The following is a 17,782-nucleotide window of genomic DNA, read 5'->3' as shown; positions in this document are numbered from 1 at the left end:
GACCCACAACTTGGAGTGAACTAATCCCAATTACACAATCTCACCAGTGCAAAAATAAATCTATAAAAGAGTTGTACCAAACTCCAGGCATCATGAAACATCCTTGGCATCATAAAACATCTTCAAAGATAACAGTGTGTGTTAGACATACCACAGCTTACAGCCATTCGTGCCTTGAAAGATTCCCAAAAGCAAGTTCTGGGACAGGTGGATGAATACTTAAACTTCTGGACATGCTTGATGTATAATATCGAGTGCTAAAATACAACAGCTTACAACTTCTGGTGCCTCGAAAGCTTTGCATAAGCAAGTATCATGACAGGTTGGATCAACAACTTCTTGGTGTGAGCTAATCCCAAATACAAAATCTCACCAGTGGAAAAAGAGATCTATAACAAGGAAGCCTGAGCACTTTCAACAAGCAGTGTATATTCACATCATGAGCCAACTTGGCGCTTCCAGGAATCTTCCACAATTAGCTCATCGACACCCCAATCCTCAAAGCTACAGGAGACAAGACGTTAGGACACTTTCAAGTTGAAACCATCTTCAGAGCTTTGACACATTAAAATTAAAATTTTATCACCTTCCATCAGGCAAGTAGCGTCGAATCGTGAATGGAATTTTCCGCGCTCGCAGCTCTTTCATTGCAATCTATACAACTGCCCATCTTTAAAAGCAATAAAGAGACAAAAACACAAAATACAGCATCTGCACAAAAGCAGACATTTACCTCAAGAGGATCCGTCTCCCCTTCTAACTCCACCATAACAGGCGCATTCATACTGTACAAGAAAATAGATAACAGCTTATAAAAGCAAATCACACAATTTATTAATGCATACAAACAGTAGTTAGCAACAAATTGAAGGTGCACCTTACGTTTGGATTCTCTTCCAATACACACATTACTTAGAAGGAAACAGCAGATAAACCAAAGGGATTGTGATCATCAGCATCGCTCTCTTCTCTTCCCCTTAGCAACAATGTGATTTGGAGTCATCATGGTCTTTGCATTGTGATTCCACATCACGATCGCAAGTGTGGGATGGTGCGTGCTACATCCTTGGACATCCCAATGGGAATTGGCAGGATTGTTCACCATGGTCATAGAGTGACCAAGTACAAATGCACTAGGTCCACTTTATGGTTAGGGTGTATGAGTCCTAGTTAGAAGACTTGAGGCCCTATTGTGCACATCATTGTGTGATCACCACTCTTAATCTATTGGCCCATTAGTCAATGCGTCCGTACACAAGCCAAGAGTCCAAGAGTGGTGATCACACAATGATGTGCACGATAGAGACTTGAGTCCTATAGATAGGACTTGACTGCCCTAAACCTAAAGTGCCCCCAGTGCATTCACACTTGGTCACTTTACAACCACTGTGATCAATGCTACCAAGGCTCATCTGAATCTTCAAGGATGTAACAGCGCAAATGTTAGTGTGTGATTCAAGCAGCAAGAGCTGTAGTGTTCATGGCTTGCAAGACCAAGCGAAGGCTGATCATGTCTTGGATTGGATAGGAACTTGCTCTAAAGATGCAAAATGTGAGAGTGTGCACGATAGCACATGGGGCTAAAGCACAAGCATTTTCACCATCGCTAGTTGATACCTTGTACACCCATGTGGCTAAAGCATTGCACAAATATGCTATCAATGGCAAATATGTTGTACACCCTAGTTACTACTATAATATAAGATTTGAGGATCTCTTCTACCTTTCGCATTCTCTATCTTTTCTTAAATTATGCATTTAGGTGTTGTGTCTTAGAGTTGGTACAAAGCCAACATTGGGGCAGCTATTGCCTAACAAGCCAAAAGATCATGGCATAGACTTGATTCCCAGAAGCACCCCTCCTAAGGAGCCACCATACAAGGTGAGTATAACCCAACAAGCGGAGATTATGAGCCGAGTAAATGAGCCTTTGGAAAAGAGGTTGGCTCAGCCCAACTCATCTACTTACTGTTCTCTGATGTTTTTGGTGCAAAAGAAGGATGGTTCATGGCATATATGCATTGACTATCGTACATCAAATAAAATCACAATCAAGAATCGACTTCCAATTCCTAGGCTCAACAATACCATGGATACAGTTATTTTCAGTTGTATTGATTTGAGAAGTGGATACCATCATATACCCATAAGGCCACAGGATGTATCAAAGTTTTAAGATATCCTTTGGACTGTTTGAATTCCTCGTCATGTTGTTTGGGTTTATGAATACTCCTACCACATTCAAGTAGATAATGGCTAGCATATTTAAATCACATAGAGCTTTTGTGGGCACTCACTTTGATGATATGATAGTGCATTCAAAGAATGAGAAGCAAAGAAAGCATTTGGACATAGTGTTCAATGGCTTACATAAGCATTGGTTGGTGATCAATGACAAGAAAAGTGAGTTGTTTTTACATGAAATCCACTTTTTGGGGCATATTATACAAACTAATGGGGGACACATGGATCCCACAAAGGCTGATGCAATACAATTATACCATGCAAGACTTGTAGTTTCTTGGGCACATGTTCTTATTACAATACATTTGCAATCCTAATGAAAATATCAAAATGTGCCCATATTTCATCTCAAGAGAGGGCCCCAAGCCTCCAATGCTAACCAAGTGTCATAGGTATGCTTGAAACTCGATCGGGGAGAAGGCTTTGATGCCAACCAAGGATGCGAAGGCACAGCCACCAAAGTAACACTCCACATGTCATGAAAAGAAAACAAAATAGTATTGTAGGAAATGATAGTTAAATTATTAAAAACACCTCAACTGAAAAAAAAGAAAGATGGATGCCAAGACAAAGAAAAAAATGCCCAAGACCCAATCTTGGAAGAGAAGATACTATTTTTGTCTCCGCGTTCTCAAATGTTGGAGCCTGAGATGGAGGCAATATTTGAGGCATTGCTACCTATGGATGCATAGTATTTAGGCTTATTGAAAGAGGAGACCTCCATACCACTGTTTGCCGGGTACTCTATTTAAAGACACTTCCTCTTGAGTATTCAAGCAAAGTATAGATAGAGTGATAAAAGTGTAACCGAGTTGTTCAAGTAGACAAAAAATTTAACTTGTTATTATAAAAAAATATTAGGTAGTGGATAGTAAAGTCGATACTTTTGGGGATTTCAAAACATTGAGATGCCATATATCACCTGCTAGAACCATGATGCTCGAGTCTTGTGATGATGCAAAGAAAGAATTGCAAAAACTAGAGATAGATTACAATAGCATACATGCCTACCACAATAACTGTGTAATCTTTTGGAGCAAATATGAGTTAACAGCCACATGTCCAAAAACATGGCACTAACTAATATTGATAAGACCCACGATGTCAAACGGTCCTCCATAAGGTTCTCGAATGCTTTTCACTTGGTGTGTGTGACCATCATACGTTTCGAACTAAGAACATGGCAAGCTTGACAACATGGCATACACAAAATAGACCTACAAATGGTATCTAGAATACACTAGTAGACTCATAAGCATAGCATCACATCAATTCAACATTTTCAAAGTTTACAAAAGAGGTAAGGAATCTATGAATTGGATATGGATGGCATGTATCCGTTTGGATTCCGCTTGAGATACCTAATCCTCAACTTGCTTATGCACGGATGTTGTAAGGTCAAGGATATGGGCATCTATCGCCATCCATTCATTGATGAGCTTAAGGAGCTCTAGCCTAGCACAAGGTAAGGACCAAACCAATCACAAATGCTATGAGGCACTAACTGAGGGTAGATCCAAGATCTGCCGCACCAATGACCAGCCACTAATGAACATAGATACCACGGGGTGTAGAAGCTATGCTCTCTCCTTGAGAATGACCCCCCTCTCAATCTCCTTAGAGTGACACTATCATTGTCGGAAGGGACTGAGATTGGGATTGGATTCAACTTTGGAGTAGATAGAAAACCCTTCATTATGGATGACGTGATTTTAAAAATGAATCTAAAGCCCTTTAACCTTGGCCTTTGAGCAACAATTGTATAATAAAGTATAAATGCCTTAGCCTAGGGTTAAGTATAAAAGGTGGAGATGTAACATGCGAAGGATCTTTTGCCATTTTGAAAAATATAAGATTTGAGGTTTCCTTCCTTCCACCATCTAAGAGAGTGTATACTCTTAGCCAAAAAGATCATGGGGTGCATACCATGTCCCACCTTGGCATGAGGTGAATATTCATGTTACAGCATCCATCTATGATTCTCAACCTTCCATGGGAATATAATTTCATGCTTAGCCACCTTGGCTATGCTTTCTTGGCACATATGGTGTATTTCTTGTATTTTCAGTTATTTGCTTGCTGTGAGAATTATCTATTTTACATTGGTATCAAAGCTCATCTTTGATCCATTGGAAAGGTCATTTTCATGGTGAATCTAGTTACAAGTTTAGGCACAAAGTAACTGGAAGACAAGAATTAGTCACAGGATTTGACACAGTTGAAACCGTTACTAGTTAAGGTCTCTGTAGTAAGTTGTGACTAAATTTGATGGTCTTGAAGAATGTCTGAAGAAATAATGGGGGATTCATGGTCATTTTGGTGGTTCACGGTCAATTTTGGGCCATTTTGAAGGAACATGGACTTAATTAATGCCTAAACAAGGCTTAGAAGGGTTAAACCTTGGTTACTTTTTGGAGCAAGCTTCTCTTTTCTCTTTCCAAAGTTCTTGCTGAAAACTGCCATCGAGTTCTTTTCTCATTTCTCTCTACCATGGCCATAACTCTTCAAGCCACCTACTGGAGATGATTCCTAATACCCTAGGCAGCCTATTGACTTCCTATTTGCTTGATCTTCATCAAGTTTCTCATCACGTGATGCAAGAGGAGGCGTTTGGCAATTTGTGCTGATTTTTTTCAGCATACTCTTGTCTTGGAAATCATCATTCTTCTCCATCACTGAGCCTCTCCTTCATTTGTTGGATCATTGACCGCCTTGACATGAAGTATCTATACTCTATTGCTTGATCTTTCACTATCATTCGGTCCTGAAGCTTCCTTCACAACCCTGGCTATGGCTGAAAATGGATAGCATGAAGATTCCTTCAATTTCTTGAAGATTTGGCTTCTTGTTGATACCTTTTAGCTTCTAAAGGTCAAGGGAAAGCATCTACAACACACACTGGGTCTGCATTAAGGATTTCAAGCAAGATTGGAGCATCCTCTTCTCTTGATTTGGGGCAAACAGGGCAGCCACTTGATTCTTTTAAAATTTTTGGTCTTTGAATATTAGAATCATGGGGCTTTTGGCTCTTGATGCCTCCTAAGGCTTCTAGGCATTGGATTTTGCCAAAATTTGAAGGTCTTGCTTCAACATTGCAAGAATGGAGCTTGATTTTGATGTTGCAAGTATATGGACAGCTTATGCAAGTTCAAGTACTTCAATGGGAGAGCTCTTTTTCAAGATTTGAAGTCTTCTACTCTCATGGAAGGTTCATCATTGATTCCCCTTCAATTTTCAGTCACATTTGGAGCTCATAAGGATCATCTCCATTAAGCTTATGGTCATAGGAGCTTTCTTCGAGAAGAATTGGAGTTTATGAGCTAAATATTCATCTTGGGAATTACAATTTGAAGGTATTCTTGGCCATCTCAAGCTGGAGATCAAGCTTTTCAAGTCTCATATGGTTATTGAAGCTTCCATGATCATCTACCTTCAACAATGAAAGAGGTACTTCTACATTTTGCTCTTAATTCTCTTTAAATCCAATTGCTAAAGCCATCCATTTGCTGAAAAACGGAGGATTAAGGGTCGTGCTATTTTGAAATTGACAACTAAGTGCATATAGACCCAACTTAGGGCTGAATGTGGCTATGCTAAATTTTCTTCATCCTACCCACTTAAAATCAGTAGCCAATTGATGCTAATCTTTCTCATTTGCTGGAATTTTATACCTAACCCCAACTTTGATTGCTTGAATGTGATTGATTGCAATATAGCTAAAAGTAAAAATCAAGTGGTAAGTGGAATTCATTGTATGCAGTGAGTCACTGCAAGAAAGGGCAATACCTATCCCTATCCTTTTCCATTTAATCAATTTCCTACTTCCACTTACATATCATTAAAGGGATGAAAGAATTATTTTCAACCTATTGCATATCATCATTGTTTTCTTAGCCTTAGCATGTACCTTGCCATGTCTATACCCACGAGAAAAAGTGGATGTCGGGCAAGCTGGTAGGACAATAGTGAGGTGACTCTCCCCTACTAACAATGACCCTGAAGGGGAGCACAAAGCGGCTTGAGAGGGAAATTTACACATCCCTCAAGTCATGGATCCCACGCATTTTTTTCAATTTAAGTGCAGATACATCTTTTGAGCCAAGAATTGACAATGGTATTTCAGTAAGATCAACGATTCACAGATATTAGAAACATTCAACAACAAGAGAACATGGTCATTTAGCCCTCCTGATTACTACAAGTGACAGGGTAATTACTAATCATTTCCAACAGTTACCAATCAATTACAGGTGTTTCTTGGATACCTACAAGTGCCCTACAATCCGTCACATGTCTACTAAGTGTTTTGGGTGTCTACAAGTACTCCAAGAGACAAATCAAGGTGAAACACAACATTCACAAGGTATTTACAGGGTGTAGGAATTCACAGGACAGGTACACAATTTCTCCTATAGAATTTTCTGTCATGATCCGATCTTGATTTGAAGAGGGAATGTCAAGCTTCAATTTGAACCAAAAGTTCAGCGAATCGGACATCGGGAGCAAAAGTTATAACAGTTTTTCTGACAGCTGGTATAGTGGGACTACACCTAGACAGGTTGACAGGGGTGCATTGTTTGAGGTCATTACACCTATTAACCCTCTTGCAAGCTGAGATCTTAATAAATTTGGAATATCCCCACTATATGAGCTTCCTTTGGATCAAGAAATTATTGGAATTGGTGCAATATTAAGCAAGATATTGTTAGTTTTCTCTAGAACAGTCATCTTTGATAGCAACTATCCCTAATGGCCAAAAACAAAAGGAAAGACCAAGTGATCATCAACAACTTGAAAACTCAAACCACACTTTCTATGCCAAATGTACCCACTTCTCATATTGGAAATACTTCAGCCCAGCCAACTAATATGAAAGGAAAAAGAATTGATCGACCAATAATGTCAACCTATGAAGAAGGAAAGCCATCAACGTTGAAGAGTGCCTATTATCAGCCACCGATACCATCAAAGCATCATGCCCGTCCACAATTCAATTCAAGACATGAGGCAACTTATGAAGAGGAGGAGGACTAAAAAGAAGACGGGAATGAAGAGTTTCATAGATGTGAACCGTTCCACAAATCCTTTCCTTTCCAATCTACCATCAAGTAAAAAGAATCGAAGATGCATGATAGGAATAGAAGATTTGAGGAAAAAAGGTCATTCCATGATATCACTAACAAAGAGAACTCATTTTATGGTCAGCCCACTAGTGGACAACCTCAATCTTTTAGATTGGATCAACCAAGTCAAGGTGGTAATGCTTCTAGACCAAATTCTTTTGGAAGAGGTTCAATGTATAGAGAGTCTTGAAGACAATCATCCTTTGGGTAGCACTCTAACAATTTTCAGCCAACCTATAATGAGGGAGTACAAAGAGAAGATCACCATTTCCAACTTCAAGGGAGATAATGCATCTCCAACACAATGGGAAGAATGGGTAAATAAATTAGAGATGTGCTTCACACTTTTTCCTTGCCATGATGAAGCTAAGATCTATTTTGCAGCACTCCATCTTGAAGGCCTCGCACATACATGGTGGAGATACATGAAAAGAGTTGGCCACACTTTTGCTTCTTGGGAGGATTTTAAGAAGGCAATGTTAGAGGCGTTTGTCTCTCCAATGGGAAAAGAAAGATTGCAAAGAAGATGGTATGGTCTTCAACAAAGGGGCATGTCCGTTCGTGACTACTCCAATATGTTCCTCAATCTCTCTATGTACATTGAAGAAATTGATGATTCGGCAAAATTAAACAAATACATCTTTGGTCTAGATTCAACCCTTTCTTCGAAAGTAAGTGCAATGCAGCCCAAGAGCATTCATGATGATGTTCAATATGCTGAAAGGTATGGGCAAAAATATAAAAGAGATTCAATGGGTATTCAGCCTAAAAGTACAGGGTATTCTGTTGGGAATAAAGGCCCTCCGGCCTTATAATGTGCTCAGGTGTGAACACACCCTTAGCACTTGTACTAACACACACATACCTATCTAAAAACCTAAAATGGTACATTCCTCATTGTACCTAAAATCATGCACTCTCTGCTTTGCTCTCTCTCTCTCTCTCTCTCTCTCTCTCTCTCTCTCTCTCTATGCATAACGAACACCTATTGTCTTGATCTTCGTACCTCTTGGTCACTACAAACTGATATCAAAGTTGCGGTTGAGGCGTTTTGTACTTTTCGAAGCTCGTGCAAGTCAACAGATCACGTCTCTGTCAGTCAGTTCTAGGGTGAAGGTGCGGGACAAAAACACCATCTCTATAGACAAACGACAAGTCGTGAGCTGCAGAAGGCGGGCTATGGAGAGAGTGCGACAGGGCCAAGCTCCAGTTGACGAACGACGGGCAACCAGCTGTACACGGCAACATTAGATCTAGACCAGGTGGCGTGCAACAAGATAAATTTCTTGTAGGCGACGAACCTGTCATCCAAAAAAAAAAAAAACTTCAAAAAATCTTTTTTTCAAACTCCTTTCTCTAAGGGTTCATGCGCGCAAGCACAAAAGGTCATATTTGTGCAATTTTGGCCCAAAAATTTGGGCCTTCTCCAGACTAAGTACTGTTTATGCAAAATTGAGACATCTGCGTCAGAAATTGCAAACATTATGCACATTTGATTTGGGGATTTTGCCAAATTTATTGAAATTTTGCTCATCTAAGTGAAATTTCTCAACATTGGACCCATAAAATTTGGGGCTTTAATCGTATTGGTGAAATTCTGTTCAGCCGAGTCAGATTACCTGACATTCGTGTACATTTGGACCCGAAAATTTTGGGGCTTTTACGAAATTTTGTGAAATTTTGTTAATTTTGCCCGGTTTATGCTTTTGGGAACATATATTAATGCAATTGGGACAGATTGGTCAGTGAAATTTGGGGGTTTTGCTGAAATTGCTCTATTTTGGCAAAACTGGCCTATTCTATGCGTGTCAGGGACAGTTCACATGTATGGTTAATGCTTTGAGCACAAAAATTTGGGGCTTTTGACCGTGCGTGTCAAATTTTATGCCCGTGGGTACATGAACAACAGAAACTACAGCTAAAATTTGGGATTTCTCATGTAATGTGATGCATATGCCCTTGGAACAGCTGTAATCAGTTGTGGAATGTTGTAGCACATGGTTTGGTGCTTCTGAAAATTTAATTACAGATCTAAAATCTGTGCTTCTACGTGGTCATTTATTGCTGGTTGGTACTTATTTGTACCTTGGTCACTTGGGTGACAGTTTTGGGCCTGCATTTGCTGTTTTTTTTTTGTCACATTTGGGCTGAAAATCATGGCTGGCAACAGTGACAGCAATAATCTCATGCACATAAAGAAGCTTGAATGAGCACATAACTTTGCAGTTTGGCAAAAACAGTGCTACAATATCCTGTTGCAAAAGAAGCAAGCAAAGCCGATTAAAACCAAAGGGGCAAAGCCCACAGACATGGAACACGAAGATTGGGGTGAATTAAATGAGCTTGCACGCTCAACCATCGAGCTATCGATTTCTGATGCCTTATTGTTCAACATTGAAGGTTTGGATTCTGCATATGCTATATGGACTCAACTGGAAGAATTGTATGCACAAAAAAGTGCTACAAGCAAAGCGTATTGGCTGAAAAAGCTTATGGATTTGGGTATGAAAGAGGGTACAACAATGTCTACTCACCTAAGTGAGTTTAACTCTATTTTCAGCCAGCTAGTTGCCTTGAAGTTCTTAATTGATGAAGAATTTAGGGCTACGTTATTGCTTTGCACTCTTCCAGAGAGTTGGGATACATTCAGAACTGCTATGAGCAATTCCAATGCGATTCTTTTGTATGCTGATGTAGAGAGTGCTCTACTCATGGAAGAAATAAATCGGTAGAACAATGCATCCAGTAAGTCTTCTAGTGCTTTACATACTAGGGATAGATCACAGCAAAAAGGCAAATCTGATAGCAAGGGACACAATAAATCACGTGGCAAAGATGTTGAATGCCACCATTGTGGTAAGAAGGGTCACTTTAAACGTGATTGCTACAAATGGAAGAAAAAGAAAGTAAAAGGCAAGAAGACAAATGACAGCAAAGAAGAGAACAAATACAGTCAGCCTAAGAAGAGCAGTGTCAAAATTGAAGAGGTGAATGTAGTCACTCATGACAATGATAGTGGGAGTGACGCACTCTTTGTCTCTTCACACTTTGGTGCACATGCTTTACTTCCAGATACAAATTATGACATGCATACATGGATTCTCGATTTAGGTGCTTCCTTTCATGTCATCCCTCATCGTGAGTGGTTCTTTGCCTATACAGGGGGTCAACATGGCGTGGTCCATATTGGGGACAACTATGCATGTAACATTGCAAGTATTGGCAGCGTGCAGTTGCAGTTTCAGCATGGCTCTGTCTTCACACTTCAACATGTACGGCATGTACCTCAGTTCAAGAAGAGCTTGATTAGCATAGGGCAGCAAGATGATAATGGTTTTCATACCACCTTTGCTGATGGAACATGGAAGATCTGTAAGGGATCTAGGATTATTACCAGAGGTTACAAGAGTGATACTTTGTATCCACTTCATGTATCTAGTGTGCGTGACCATGTTGTTGCTGTGACCGAGCAACCAAGTGTTTCTTTGTGGCATGGCCACTTGGGACACGAGTCAAACATGGTGTTGTCCATCTTGGGGACAGCTATGCATGTGACATTGCAGGTATTGGCAATGTGTAGTTGCAGTTTCAGGGGGTCGACATGGTGTTGTCCATCTTAGGGACAACTATGCATGTGTCATTGCAGGTATTGGCAGTGTGCAGTTGCAATTTCAGCATGGCTCTGTCTTCACACTTCAACATGTACGGCATGTACCTCAACTCAAGAAGAGCTTGATTAGCACACGGCAGCTAGATGATGATGGTTTTCATACCACCTTTGGTGATGGAAAATGAAAGATCTGTAAGGGATCTAGGATTATTGCCAAAGGTTACAAGAGTGATACTTTGTATCCACTTCATGTATCTAGTGTGCATGACCATATTGTTGCCATGACCAAGCAACCAAGTGTTTCTTTGTGGCATCGCCACTTGGGACACGTGAGTCAAACAGGAATGAAAGTGCTTTCTCGTTTGGGTTACTTACCTTGCCTTCTTGATATTGATTTTGAGCATTGTGATCATTGTGTTTATGGTAAACATGCACAGACATCTCATAAGAAGTCTCTTTCACTGAAATATTCTCATCTAGAATTAGTACATTTCGATGCATGTCGGATGCTAGGGTTATCTTTAGGGGGAAAGAAATACTTTGTCAACTTTGTTGATGATGCTACGCGAAAGATATGGGTTTACCCTATTCGTAGCAATGACGAAACGCTTAACGAGTTTCAAAAATTCTTGGCATTGGTTGAAAATCAAATTGTTAAGACACTTAAGTGTCTTCGCTCTGACAATGGTGAGAAATTTGTGTCCAAGGCCTTTCAGGCATTTTGTGACAGCAAAGGCTTTTGTGCACATTCATAAAGAAAAACGCAACAAACTTGAGCCAAAGTCCTGTAAATGCATTTTCCTAAGATATAGTGACGAGGGTGAAATGGGGTATAGACAATGGGATTTCGAGAAAAGAAAAATTGTACACAACAATGATGTTATCTTTCGAGAAGATCGCATGCATAAACAGCCTGAAAAGACTGAGGAGGTCTGTAGGGTTGTATTCCGAGAAGAAATACCTTTTGATCAGCAAAACGTGCCCGCTCTACAGCAGCAAATACCTGCTGTAAATGAACCTGTAAATGCAGAAAATAATGCTGGAAATGATCAGCCAACTATTGCCCATGATAATGAGCCACTACATGTGTAGAAACATCCAAGAGAACAAGCTGTTAGTGCTGATTTGCAAGCTGAAATGCCAGGACAGCAAGCTGAAAATACTCAACCACCAGCAAACAATGATCATTGGGTTAGGAGATCGTCTAGGGCTACTAGACAACCTCATAGATTCATTCCTGGTACAAATTATGTGGCTGATTATGTCATGTTAACAGACTGTGGTGAACCGTTTTGCTACAAGGAAGCAATGGACAGACAGGACAGCAAGAAATGGTATAAAGCCATGTTGTCAAAAATTGAATCTCTTGAAAAAAATGGCACTTGGAACTTCGTGCATTTGCCTAAAGGGCAGAAAACACTTCCATGCAAATGGGTTTACAAGATGAAGGTCACTTCTAGTTCCTCACGAAAGTACAAAGCAAGATTGGTTGCAAAGGGATACAAGCAGGAGCATGGAATTGACTTTGATGAGATTCTCTCTCCTGTAGTCAAGATAACTACATTGACAACCATTTTAGGCTTAGTTACAACTGAAGATATGGAGATCATAGAAATGGATGTAAAGACTGCATTTTTACATGGCGATCTGCATGAAGACATATATATGCAGCAACCTAAAGGGTTTTTTGAAAAAGGGAAAGAAAAGATGGTATGTAAACTCAAAAGGAGTTTGTATAAACTGAAACAAGCACCAAGAGAATGGTATCACAAGTTTGATACATTTATGCAATCTCAACGTTTCCATAGAAGTCAAGTGGATCACTGCTTCTATACTAAGAAGACAACAAATGGCACCCTGATTATCTTGGTCCTCTATGTTGATGACATGCTAATTGCTAGCAGGGATACTCATGCCTTGGACTCATTGAAGCAAAGTCTTCATGGCAGCTTTGACATGAAGAATCTTGGTGATGCAAATCACATTCTTGGCATGTGAATACTCAGAGATAGGTCAAAAGGATTACTCTATCTATCTCGGTAGGAGTATATCTCCAAGGTTTTGCAACATTTCAATATGGAGAGGGGAAAAAAGATTGGGGTTCCATTGCCTCCATATGTGAAACTCAGTGCAAATGACAGCCCTACATCTGATGATGAGAAGGCTAAAATGGCCAAGATAACATATGCTTCAGTTGTTGGCAGTTTGATGTATGCTATGGTTGCTACATGTCCTGGCATTGCCTTTGCAGTGGGAGTAGTTGGCAGATACATGGTAAACCCTGGCAAAAAGCATTGGGAAGTAGTGAAAGGTATTATGGGATACCTCAAAGGCACAAAGGAGTTGTGCATCTGCTTTGGGAAGCAGAAGGCATTTGTTGTTGGCTTTACGGATGCAGACTATGATGGTCATGCGGATTGCAGAAAATTCACTTCTAGATACGTGTTTACTTTCACAGGAGGAGCAATCTCTTGGATCTCCAAGCTACAAAAGTGTGTTGCATTGTCTACTACACAAGCAAAGTATATGGCTGCCACTAAGGCATGCAAGGAGGCTTTATGGCTTTCACGTCTGGTGGGAGAGCTTGGCATCACAAAGTTACTTGTTCTCCATTGTGATTGTCAGAGTGCTATCATGCTAGCACGGAATCTTGTCTTCCATGCAAAGACGAAGCACATATAGGTAAAGTACCACTTCATTAGAGATGTACTTCACAGCAAGAGCATATTGATTTGCAAATTAGGGTTTACAGCAGATAAATCTGAAATTTTTCAATCTCTGGTGATCTCAATGCTGTATTCTTCGTAGCAAAGCTGTAGAAAGACTGGATAAGTGAATGTTGAGAAGAGATAAAATTCAAACTTTCTTTGTGAAGAACTAAAGAAAATATATCGTTTACTACTATTGCCATGTCTCAACAACTTGTAGATGCAAAGAACTAAAGAAATCAGTCATTTACTATTGCTGCCCTATCTCGATAGCCTATAGATGTTGTCAGTGGCTATTGATTGGTCTTCTCCTACCCCTGGCTGTCTCAGAAGGTCCTCCAATGGCTGCAAATCAAACTAGCGGTATCTCCTCCCCCTCTCTTGCAAGCTAAATATACTAAAATGTCTCTCTCCAGCCTCTAACGTTTTTCAGTCTTGCATGGGCATTTTTTACAAGTGACAGCATTCCCGAATGGTTTTTCCAATATTATCCATAATTAAATATAAATTTTCAGTCTTTAAATACCAAAAATTAATCTAATAATTATTTTGATGCCCTAAAAGATAATCTAACTAGCCAATAATTAAATTGGCTAGGCAACTTTCATTCTCGAGTGTCTTTGCACCATCTTTGACCATCAGATTGGTGTTAAATACTATTAAATGCCACTTCTCTAGTGTCACCAACTAACACTTATGGCCAAATGAATGACCTGGCCAACAATTGGCACCAGATACCACCAAGTACCTGTGCAGTAAAGCTCATAGCAACTTTTGCCTTTGAAATCCCGTGATTTCCTCAAGTCTCGGGCTCATAAATTTTACTCTACCTCCAATTACACCTCACATGTGCAACATTCACTTAACCATGTGATTAAAAATTAATCCACATGTTAAGTGAGTTTCAAAAATACATGTCCTCATGACAGGTATCATAAAAGTTAATAAAGATAGAAATTAGAGAGAGATACCTAGGGCACTTTGTGGTCAAAATAGCCCAATAAAGTGTTCCACACTCTACAGACACAAATAGTCAAGAGAAAACGAAGAGTGAAGCACCAACAAAATGAATGCAATAAGATTCTAAGGCTCTTGTAATTGTTTTCCTCAGAGATCCTCGAGTATAGGGTTGTAGAGACTATTTGAAGGCACTATTGTTACCTAGCTGAAAAGACATTGCATTGTCTTGAACTTGTAGCATTATGGCTAATGCAATACGAACTAATAATATTACTCAGATTGTGGGGGAGAAGCTTGACAACAATAATTTAGCTTTATGGAAATTTAGAATGCAAAACTTCCTCATAAAAAGAGGCTACTACTTATATGAGACCCTGTCTAAAGCTAAAAGGTGCAAAAAACACAAGATCAAATAGCAAAACTTCAATATTTTCCAACCAAGGGAGCAATCAACCCACAAATGCAAAGTTTTTGAGGTTGCAGCACAACAAGCGACAAGTATATGAACCTTGCTAAAGCAACCCCAACCCCAACAAAGTCAGCAACACAAGTTTTGGAGGTAGAAATTAAGTTGCTTGCAACAACTATGAGGCTGCAATTTTACTCAAAAAATTAGTTATTTCATTGAAAAGTAAGCAAAGACCATGAAAAGCACTAAAAACTCAAGAAATACAAGGGAATGCTGGCTTTAGGCCACACGAGGGCTTTTTCTGATAAAGCATGTCTTCGATCGTATAGGTCCCTCAAAGTGAAAAGGAACGGCCATTTATCCCAATGCATCCCATTCTTGTATCGGCCCAATCCCATCCTCATATTAGAGCCCCTTTCCATGGTGACAAGGGATGGCAATTCCTATCCTTGTCCCCAAAAACCCTCTCATATTATTATAACATCCCTAATTAGTTTCAAGCCTAGCAATGCAAATCGTGTTGATTCTAGCATTGGCAACTTGATCTAGAAGCAAGCAAAGATGTCCTAAACCTAACAATCTAATCAAGAGGCATGGTGAAGCTCCTCTAGAGCTCACTCCTAGGCATGGCTATGGATATCTCAGCATGTTGTGTGATTTTGGACATGGTGATATTGTCTTGAGCATTATCATGTGGACTTACGGCTAAAATGAGCACTTGCATTGCAACTATTGGTGAATGTACTCTACCTAGTTGTGTCTTGTGGCATCTAGGAGCAGCTCTATTGCAACAGATCCTATCGAAGGTGTTCTACATTACTAACTCTGAAAGACCTGAGGAAGATAGTAATCTTCTATACCTGTGTTAGGTGTGTGATGTAATAATGCATACTACAAATATGATGGAATTGGAGTTTTATCTTAGTCATTTTAGAGCTTTCAAGCATTGCTCTATCAATTTCCCTCCAGTCATTATATTTTCACTTTACATTTGCATAGGATTAAAACCAATACTTTCATCTTCAATAAGCCTTTGAACCTAATCTTTGCTCGTGACTTGGCAAACCCTTGGGATTAGATAACCTTGTTCTCTTTTTTCCCAAGAACCATAGTGTAAACTTTAGTTTTATTGTTTCAGATTTTGTTTATGTGGCATTGGTTGTTGAATGTTGGTTGTTGAAGAGTTACTACTACAGTCTACAAGGTTTTCAAGTTGACCTTTGTATAGGTCAAACTTTTGTTAAATGGTGGCTTCAGAACTGTTCTTGTCTACCTTTTGCTTCGTGCATGCATGAAGCCAAAAATTGTTTTTGGCATAAGTTTCCACACAGCAATTGTGTACAAGTGTGAAAATATGATTGCCATGTGACTCAGAATGTGATGCTGAATCACATAGGGCTCTATCTTTTATCTAAATATGTATCAAAAGTGTGAATGAAACTGATTTGTATTCTACTTGAAGTAAGCAAGAATCAGACACCTGTGACAACAATGTCATTGCCAACATGCAACCTGCACAATCACATGCAACAAACTTACACCATGCATAAGCATGTGTGGTATGGAATAACAACTGCATGTAGCCTTCACAACAAATGCAGGGGTGTCTTAAGTCACGTTAAGGCCCACCGCATATGAAAATGCAAAGAAAACAAAAAAGGAGAGAGTGCAACATAGAAAATCAGAACCTTATTTGCAGTGCCCTAGTTCCCAGAACCCGAGCACGCTCGTATTTGGTCATATACTTGGTGGTCTTTCTAGGTTTATCCGGCGGCTGCTCTCCATCTTTCATTTCCGCATCCTCACCTGCAAGAGTGTCCAGAGGTACAGTATGTTGTTCATCCTCCTCTTCCACCTCTTCCTGGGAATAGGCAAAGTATGTAATGAGCACCTAATCCTACAAGATAGTTTCTGCTCTGCATGAATGGATTAAGGGACCTAATCTTACAATCGTGTCTCTGATTTTATGAATGGATTGCATAACCAAGATACATAAACGCCAAAAATAAACATAGTGCAGAGACAGGAAAGCTATGATGAGTATTATAATCCTTTTACAATTACTTCTCTTCTTTCATGAATGGACTGCATGAATCAGGATACATAAACGCTTGTTTGAAAAGCCATGACACAGAGACGGTACCTCAACTTCCGGTTCTGCTGGCTCATCGTCGTAGCTGCGCGACAGAAGACTAGATTTATTCTCCTGAGAGAGAAAACGGAGTCCTATCTGTGAGCGTAGAGAAGGTTACCCTACCCGGCATCGCCTCCGTCGAAGTCATTGTAATCTTCGTCCGCCATCGCGCGAGCCTGCTCCTTTGACGAGGAGAGACAGGAAGCTTGAAAGAGGGGGCGAAGCTACTGGAAGCTTGTGAATGTTCGCAAGAGGAAATTTACTATTGGTTATATATACCTTCTAGTAATTTCTCTGCGTGATTTTTTGGTTTTAGATACTTTCTACCTAGTATTCTCTCGGCTACTTGCGACGAAAGCACCAAGTTAGACCCAATCAATGATCCACGTCAAATTTTACATGTAGGCTGCTCCCATGCATGAGGATCAATTGCAAGTTTGCTATAATTCTGGTTAAGTCTTTGGGTAATCACGGAAGCATGAGGATCCCACCAAATCAACTCCCAAACCAAGCTACAAATTTGCTTTTACAAAATGCAATGAAATTCTCTCGTTAAAGTCTCTCTTGCATTCAATGCATTCAAATGAGGCAATG

The 17,782-nt window shown here is 39.8% G+C and overlaps 1 protein-coding gene across 1 annotated transcript; it reads right to left on the bottom strand.

The window, feature by feature from the left end:
- Nucleotides 1-208: 208 nt before the first annotated feature.
- LOC148038306 (DNA-directed RNA polymerases II, IV and V subunit 6A-like) lies at nt 209-17,444 on the bottom strand. The gene is made up of 6 exons (XM_087670423.1): nt 17,312-17,444; nt 17,198-17,231; nt 16,743-16,915; nt 734-785; nt 587-654; nt 209-504 (listed from the first exon to the last, which is right to left on the bottom strand). Exons 1-6 carry the CDS (start codon nt 17,353-17,355, stop codon nt 438-440), a joined length of 438 nt encoding a protein of 145 aa, XP_087526549.1. The 5' UTR covers nt 17,356-17,444; the 3' UTR covers nt 209-437.
- Nucleotides 17,445-17,782: the final 338 nt, after the last annotated feature.

This window comes from Lygodium microphyllum, chromosome 3 (assembly GCF_053477565.2).
Source record: "Lygodium microphyllum isolate KBCC chromosome 3, Lygodium_microphyllum_v1.1.10, whole genome shotgun sequence".
NCBI lineage: Eukaryota > Viridiplantae > Streptophyta > Polypodiopsida > Schizaeales > Lygodiaceae > Lygodium > Lygodium microphyllum.
The sequence above is the reverse complement of the archived record's forward strand: the minus strand, read 5'-3'. Positions and strand labels throughout refer to the sequence as shown.